The sequence below is a fragment of the Nomascus leucogenys genome, chromosome 21, assembly GCF_006542625.1.
Source record: "Nomascus leucogenys isolate Asia chromosome 21, Asia_NLE_v1, whole genome shotgun sequence".
NCBI classification, from domain to species: domain Eukaryota; kingdom Metazoa; phylum Chordata; class Mammalia; order Primates; family Hylobatidae; genus Nomascus; species Nomascus leucogenys.
Window position 1 is genome coordinate 53266001 of NC_044401.1, and position 8463 is coordinate 53274463.

The following is an 8463-nucleotide window of genomic DNA, read 5'->3' on the forward strand; positions in this document are numbered from 1 at the left end:
GGAAAAAAAAACATGGTAGAGAGATTAAAGTTCTAGATTCTAGTTCTGGTTCTGCCATTAGCTAAGTGAGTAACCATGAACAAGCCACATCATCCCCTCTTGAGATCAAGATTTCCCCATTTATAAAGTAACTCAGATGATCTTTCAGCTCTAATATCTGAGAATTCTAAAGTACAGGCAACTGCTGCTATGAACAATCAAATTCTGTGCAATCGGTATATTTATGATAGAAATAAGACGCTTAAAGTATTAAACAAAGAGAAGGCCCAAACCTTATTTGAGTGTTCTTTCAAGTTCAAATTCAAGTATTTTTTAGGGTCACTCACAAGCACTAGTTCAAGCAGACTGCTGCACTTTGAATTCCTCTATTCTTGATAAAATGCTCAAAGGCTGGCTAGAAAAGAATGGAGACAGGTACTGCCTAGATAACGCATCAATCCAGTCTCTTCGTTGTCCCCCCTTTTCTGCTGTTGTACTTTCCTTATGCTATCCACTGTCTGGACTGAGACAAACTTATCTCTTTTGATTCCAATTCTTCGAGCTCAGTTAAAACTTCACTTCTTCCGAGAAATCTTCCATTCCCACTCTAGCCCAGATCCATCACTTAACTCTTTTAAACTTCTGCAGTATTACATTGCTATGTAAAGAGTAAATGAGATTGGTACAGAGCTTAGTAAATCTGGCATATGTTGTTCAATAAATGACAGTAGTTGGTGTTATTGCCACACCCTTAGCACTAATGGCATATCCTTTAGCTAAGTGCATCTAAAATTTAATGTGATTATGAATCACCTGGGGATCTTATTCAAATGCAAATTCTGACTTAGTAGGTGTGAGGTGGGACCAGAGATTCTGCAGTTCAAAATGCACCTGGTTGATGCCAATGCTGTTGATCCAAAGGCCATACTTTTTAGTAAATTTTTTTGAAAAAGTATTTATCTTATCTACCTATCTGGACAGTAAGCTCTTAGATGGCAGATACTGTGTCTCATTTTTCTTAGTAAATATCCCCTATACAGAGAAGGTGCTTCATAAATATCTGTTGACTTATATCTGCAGTTTCGACACTCAAGAGTACCTGTGCTATACTGAATCAAACACAGAAACATCATGCCAGGATGAAAAGCTCACTTGATCACTGGGGTCAGAATCTCCGGAACAGAGGCAGCACAGAATCCGAGAGAAAACTTAACCTCTTCGCTAGTGAGAGTATAACACACAGAAGAAACAGCATAAACACCTGTTCCTTGTTTAAGCACGATCATTAAAGTACAATCTTAATTGCATTTCAAATTTAGCCATGAACCTTAAAAGAGGACATTCATTTTCTGGCAATATTTACAAAACACTAATAATAAATAATAAGGTATATAAAGAGCTTGATATCATTTCTTAATGGCACAGATAACTTTTTCAATGATCTTTTAGTGTGCAATTAATCTAAAGATCTCAAACAACCAATGAAAACATTTCCAGCAAAAGAAAAACATCTTCCAATTTTCCCATCAACCTGGTCAGTGGTGGGGTCTCCAATTGCCCACAATTACAATAACAGAAATTCAAAGGAAACTGCTGTGTATTAAGGATGCTCTGAGAGGCTGCTTATTTTAAGCCTTTCTTTTACATCTCTTGTTATTTAAATGCTTATTCAAACTTTTTATTTTAGCATTATATAATTCAGAGGGGACCAATATTCCTAAGTTCTAATGAGTCTACACTCTGACTTCCTATTCCAGCACCAGGAAAATAACATAGGGCATATACGATATCACTCATTGAATCATATCTAGGTAGCTTAAACTGTGAAACAATTTTACTAAAATCAGCCTTCAGTGCAAAAATCACCTGTGTAAGTCACTGCGCTTGTCATGGCAAGCACCTGCTCCTTAACTCATAGAGACTTTTCAATAAAACCACTCATCAATTTTTAACTGAGATGTTTTTGACAAATTTAGGCCCATATTAGAAGAGCAATTCTAGGAATTGCTATTAAGCACAGAAACACAGGAGCACAAAACTGCTGTCAAGAACTAGACTTGAACTGGGCTTAAGAGTTTTAATAAATCAATGTTATTACTTCAGAGAAAATAGGAAAACAGTTGGGAGTCAGCCCATAGGAAAGTGGCTTCTATGACTTCCATCAGAGGCTTCTAGTCTCCAGGGCAAGGCAAATTCTCTAGTTTATGCCAAAGAGTCCTCCTAGAGAATACTATCCAGAGAGTTTCAAATCTTAAGCTACAGAAGCATTTATAACTAAACAGAAATCTGCAGTAGCTTCATCATACCCATACAAATAAGTATCAGTACCTATCTATAGATACATAACTGGCAATAAGACTCAAAACAAGTGCCTTTAATAGGATAAGAATCAGGACAAGGTACAGAAGGGTCAAATTCCTGCACAGAAAAATAAAGCACAAATGTCATTCTCATTTCTCTTCCTCCTTTTCTTGGCCTTTCTTCAAGATTCATCTTTTGTGAAGCTTTCTCCAATAACTCTGGCTCTCACTAACCACTCCATTTGTTGACTGCCTGAAACACTAGTCTCAACCAATAATTCTAGATTTCTTTTTAACTGTTTCATGTATCCACTTTGTGTCCGAAATTTGAGTGAGTTCTCTTAAAAGGCCCCCACATTGCCTAGAAGGAGCTTGTTATTAATATTGCTAATAATAGTGAAGCAATATAACATAGTGGAATGAAAGCAGTGGAGTCTAACAGGCCTAAGTTCAAATCCTGCTTCTACCACTTGCTAGCTATATGATTGTAAATATATTACTTACCTTTCCTAAGCCTCAGTTTTGTGGAGAAAATGCAATGAGATATCATGCTGAGAGTACAGCATTTGGCATATAATGGATGCTCTGACTGAGCACCTTTACTAGCTTGGTTACCTTCCCTTCCTCCTTAATAAGCACTTGTTGATATGAACTGAGTCAGAGTAATTCTCCTAAGGAGGGCTGCCAGTGGCACTATCATATGCAGTCACACTTTCCCCATTACCCTCTTCCATGTGCCTTTGTCATTTCCTGGCAAAAGTCCTTTCGGATTTTCTACTCTACTCTCTTGAAAAGGCCAACCACGTAAGTCACCCAAAGGACTATTCGGAATGGTGACATTAGCAGCCAGCAGGAGGGCATCTCCACATCTGCAACTCATTTCCACCACACCCACACGCCAGCACTCTCTCCCTCTGGGTCTCCCAAAGAGAGAATGCTAGAGAGAGAGAGCAGTGAAGCAGCCAAAAGAAGAAATGGAGAGAAATAGCTCTGTGGTCTCTCTGTGCACCCCTCCTGGGAAGAACACTCAGGTCCAGTCTCCAACCTCAACCCCTATGAGAAAAAAACAAACAAAACCCTTGCTCACATTCCTGGAGAAAAGGCACCCCCAGATTCTTGGCCTTTTCATTTCTCCAAGCCCTTCACCTGTCAATTTCACCATCCTACCATTTCCTAGGTTAACTATAAAATAGAGCCGCTTTTAACTAATTTGTCTTAAGTGGACCTCATTCGTACTTTTACCAACCAGCAGCCTTCACCATTCTAAGTTAGAAACATGCTACCTATCTCTTTAGAAGAAAAAAAAATTATTGAAGTTTCCCATCTACTACATTAAGGCAGATCTCCTTTTTATTTGTACCCCTTTAATGATCCAGAATATTTTACCAAGGTCTTCACCTTTCAGCTAGAAAAAGCCACCATTCACTTCCACCCCCCCCCCGCCCCCCACCACGCACATTTCAGAAAAACAAGCAATCAAAAAAAAAAATTCCACACGTCCCCTCCCTGCTGCACAAAATACAACAATTTTATTATTCATAAAGAGACTTCAGCCATGCTCCGGGGAACAAGCCCGTGTACACCTGGGCCACCACATGTGTGATTTCATCAACCTGATGTCAATACTTGATATCAGCCTTCATGGGTCCAGATTACAAAAAAACCCACCTCCACCCTCTCCCTCCAAAATACCAATTTCCATTCCAAATTCACTCCGTGCTTTATGAATTTAAACCTTTTTTACTGGCCCTAAATGTTCCTTCGGCCACCTGGGACTATTTCACCTCAGATTTTATGTGTCTAAGCTAACAAGTCTGTCCCCTCCTCTCCCCCCAAAAAAACTATTTCCTAAGGGCCTTTCCTGTTGCATAAAGTAGCTCCTTCTTGTATGTGACCTGGGGGACCTCAGGCAATTGAGGGGTATTTTAGCTTAGGGTTCGCCTTTCCGGGCTGATGAATGCCCTCACTCACCCTGCAAACGCGCGCGCGCTCAGCCCCACCTCCTCCCAGCGGGACCTCGGGGACCCTCCTTTTTATTGGTCTGAAACGTTTCCTCGGCGACCTGGGACCGTCCTCTCCTGGCCTGCGGCTGCCGGGGGACCCCAACCCCCGAGGGCGGCGGCGCCCGGCACCTACCAGTCGGCGTGCGGCTCGTCGACCACCAGCAGCACCTTGGCCTTCCTGGCAGCTGCTGGCGCGGGCGCGGGTGCGTCCACCAGGCCAGCCGAGGCGGCCGTCTGCTTCACGGCTTGGGACAGCGAGCTGAAGAAGCTGCTGCCCACCGACGGCGTCGGCGCGGGCTGCGGCGCGGGCGCCGAGGCGGGCGGCGGCCTCCGCTCCGGGCCCGGCGAGGCGGTCGGGGGCGCCGCCGAGGCCGAGGCGGCGCCCGGGCCGGGGGGCGGCGGCGGCGGCTGCTGGGGCTCGGGCCGCTGCAGGTCGGTCATGTAGCCGTTGGGCAGGTTGGCGATGAAGCTGCTGTCCGACAGCCGGCGCCGCAGGAAGTTCATCATCTGGCTTAAAGGGCTAGGGGGCGCGCGGGGCTACGGGGTCCGGCGGCGCGGAGGGAGGGCGAGGGCAGAAGGTGAGACTGAGGCGACTGAGGCGGCTGAGGCGGCGGCTTAGGCAGCAGAGACTCAGACCCCGGCGCCAGACCCCGCAGACAGCCGCGGCTGACTGGGCCAGGCAAGCCGCGCGGCGCGAGGCTCGCGGAGAGGGAGCGGGCGGGGCAGAGGCGGGGCCAGAGATAGTCCCCGCCCCGCGCCGCAGAGGCGGCCCCGCCCGACTCACGGAGGGCACCTAGCCGCACGTCTGGCGACTCTCGGGGCTTGCAGGAGGGGGCGACCCAAACCTCCTGCAACCTGAGTGTGAATATGCGGGGAGGGCGTGGGAGCCAGGCCTTCTCCCCAGGGGAAGGAAAAGGAACCAGAGTCCCCACCATCTTTTTGGTTGGAGAGAAAAAGAGCCGTGTCCCAGCTGAAATGGAGGCGAAGGAAACCGACCCCACTCCTTTTGGAAAGATAAGAGGTGTCAGCCTCCCTATGCGGAGGTGAGAACGAAAGGAGTCATACCAGTCACGCGCGCACACACGCACACAAGCACGAACACCCGGTAGTGAGGAGGAAAAGAACCACCTCCTTTCCCAACGCTGGGGAGAAAGGTGTCATCTCCCCAGCCCCCAGAAGAGGGGGAAGGGAATAATCCGCTCTTACTAACACACACACACACACACACACACACACACACACACACACACACACACCCTATGGTGAGACAAAAAAGAAATACCTCTTCTAGGGAGGAAGACAGCCTCCTTACTCCAAGGCGCGGGAGAGGAAAGGGGAGAAACAGATCCTCTCTACTCTGTCATGGAAGGAGGGGTGGGGTGTGTTTTCACTCCTGCACTTCTAGGGACGACAACAGTATGTACTTCTCTCCCTCTCCTCACTGACCAGTGAGAGAAAACCAAGAGAAGACTGGAGACATGGTCTCCACCCCAAGAGGGGTATCTAAGGATCCCCAAACCCCACTGTGTTTCTTTCCTAGCGTGCACTGATGCATCCAGTGCTATACCAAGAAGGACATCTCTTCAAGATCTTTCTACTTGTTTTTTCCATTTTATTCGTTGCCTTGACCTCTGCGAAGACATTTCCGATGGCCACCTTCCCATGTGCACTCTCTAAATCTTGCGTGACTCTTGGACCTTTGGTTTTCATCTCTCATTAGATATACTTTCCCTTGTGTTGTAATGGAGCAGGACACAGCAGATACACTTTGCAGCAGACCACCCTGGGTGATATGTGACCCTGAATCAATAACCCCTGTGAGCCTCTCTCCTTAGCTGATAAAAAGGAATAAGTAACCCTTTTCAGAGTTGTTACATGGAGTAAATGAGATCATGTATGTAAAGCATCTGGTACACAGCAGTAGGTATTCCAGTAGTGATGCCTGAATTCTTTTTTCAATTGGTTCTCAGTAAGTATGTACTGGGCTGAATGGAGTCAGGGAGTGGCTTGTCACTAATATTGGCGGGCAGTTCTTGCTTCCTACATCCCAGCTGGCACTCAACTCAGGGCCTCGAGATACACAATCCAGCTCTGAGCCAGTGCTATCAGAGAGGTCTCCAGTCAAGTACAATAACACAGTGGTCTTCCTATCTACTACGTGCCTGGCACAGTGGTAAGAGCTGGAAAGGCTGAAATGAATGGGAAGTGGCTCTTGTCTATTACAAGTTCACGATCTATGTGGGCTGGGGGATGGAGGGAGGATAGACACAGGAACCACATAAGATGTGAGAAATGCTATCATACAGTTGGGCAAAGAGGTTTAGGAGGCCTAAGGAGGGAGGGACTCATTCTGCCTCTGAGGCTTAGGAAGGCCTCTCGGAGTAGGTAACATTTGAGGTGGATCTTGAGGCAGCTATGTTTACCAGTAGAAAAGTGAAGAAGGCAGGCAGGCAGCCAGAGAAGGCATGGAGAAGGTATGTAAGTTGATGGCTCCTCCAGGAAGCCTTTCCTCAATCCGCCAGGGCAGGCTAAGTGTTCCACATCCTGTGCTTGGCTTTGTCATAGACCCCAAAGAAACTATCATACAATATTCTGGCGACTAGAATGTAAGCTTTTCTAGGACAGGATTATGTCTTAGTTATCTTTGGGCTTCACACCAAACACAGGACCTGGCATGTAATAAGGACTCAGTTGTTTAAGAATTGAACTGTAATCTTACCCAACTCAGTTTTTGTGTTTATTGGAGAATAAAACTGATAAGTCACTAATAACATAAATAAACTTAATTATTTCCCTTCTTAAAAAAAATTTTTTTTTAAGATGGAGTTTCGCTCTTATTGCCCAGGCTGGAGTGCAATGGCACGATCTCGGCTCACCACAACCTCCGCCTCCTAGGTTCAAGTGTTTCTCCTGCCTCAGCCTCCTGAGTAGCTGGGATTACATGCATGTGCCACCATGCCCAGCTAATTTTGTATTTTTGGTAGAGATGGGGTTTCTCCATGTTGGTCAGGCTGGTCTCAAACTCCCGACCTCAGGTGATCCGCCCACCTCAGCCTCCTGAAGTGCTGGGATTACAGGCATGAGCCACCATGTCCAGCCATCAAAGGCATGTGTCTCTAATGGAGGGATTTCAGACACTGTGTCACTTCAATTTTGGGGGTGATAGGTTTTTTTAAATAATATTTCGCTAAGTAATTTCCTCAACCATTAAGCTTATAGTATATGCATGTATTTTTAAAATCAACCAATTAATAGACATGTTTTCATGCCTAATACATGCAAGGCATTATGCTAGGGACAGGAGGGTAAAGGAGATTCAGGGATGAATAAAACCCAAGTTCTTAAGACAGCTCGTAAACATGTGAACACATAACTAGCAATAGCAGAGCAGCCTGTGAGTGACCTGAAAGTGGAGCAGGCAGTGAGTGTTAAAGGAGCCAGAGGAAGAAGAGATCTCAGGGACAGGAATTTTCACAGAGAAAGAAAGGCTCAGGCCTTATAAAATGGGCAGAATTCTGACAGGCAAGAAAGAGTGGATGGAGAAGGCAGCCAAGATAAAAAGGATAGCCAGAGCAAAGGCTATCCCTTTAAACTTCTTCAATCTCCTCCTTGGAGGCAAAAACCTTGTCTGTGTTGTTTCTCACTGTCTTCCTTGAGCCTTTCATGGCACTGGCTTATGCATTCTAGTATTTGTAGGGGTGGCTCTGAGAGGCTGTATTTATGCATATGTTTATGTTGCTAGTGTCTATCCAGCTTCTCTTTTTAAATTGCAAGCCCCTCAAGGTGAGGGATTCTGTCTTCTGATTTTCTCAGAATGATCTACAAAGCCTCTAACACATAGCAAGTGACCCAGTTGTGGGAGCTAGATCAGAATGTTCTCTAAAATGTTATTTTAGAGCCCTTCATAGAAACCACGGAGGCCTACAAGATCATTTAAAAATGTTTATCAAATATTCCACTAATTTATTACATTGTTTTCTGGTGGGTTTTAATAAGAATATTATTCTTGTGGAGGAACAGACTGTCTTCTAATTGGGCATAAGTGGTCATTGATCAGTTGTGTATGATCAGAAGTTTTCATTAGTTAGTGCAACTGTAAATCACATCTGCTTAAATCAGTATCTTCCGGCTTACAGTGAGTCCTTGCCAAGAAGTGTTTTTGCATGCTGCAGAAACATGCA

The 8463-nt window shown here is 45.4% G+C and overlaps 1 protein-coding gene across 1 annotated transcript in view; it reads right to left on the bottom strand.

Moving 5' to 3' along the window:
• SYN2 (synapsin II) overlaps positions 1-4991 on the bottom strand; it is a 185362-nt gene extending 180371 nt beyond the window's left edge. The window contains exon 1 of the mRNA XM_003264986.4: positions 4416-4991. Within this exon, the coding sequence (XP_003265034.2) occupies positions 4416-4789 (374 nt within the window). The 5' untranslated portion in view covers positions 4790-4991. The remainder of the gene's footprint in view (positions 1-4415) is intronic.
• Between the last annotated feature and the right edge of the window lie 3472 nt (positions 4992-8463).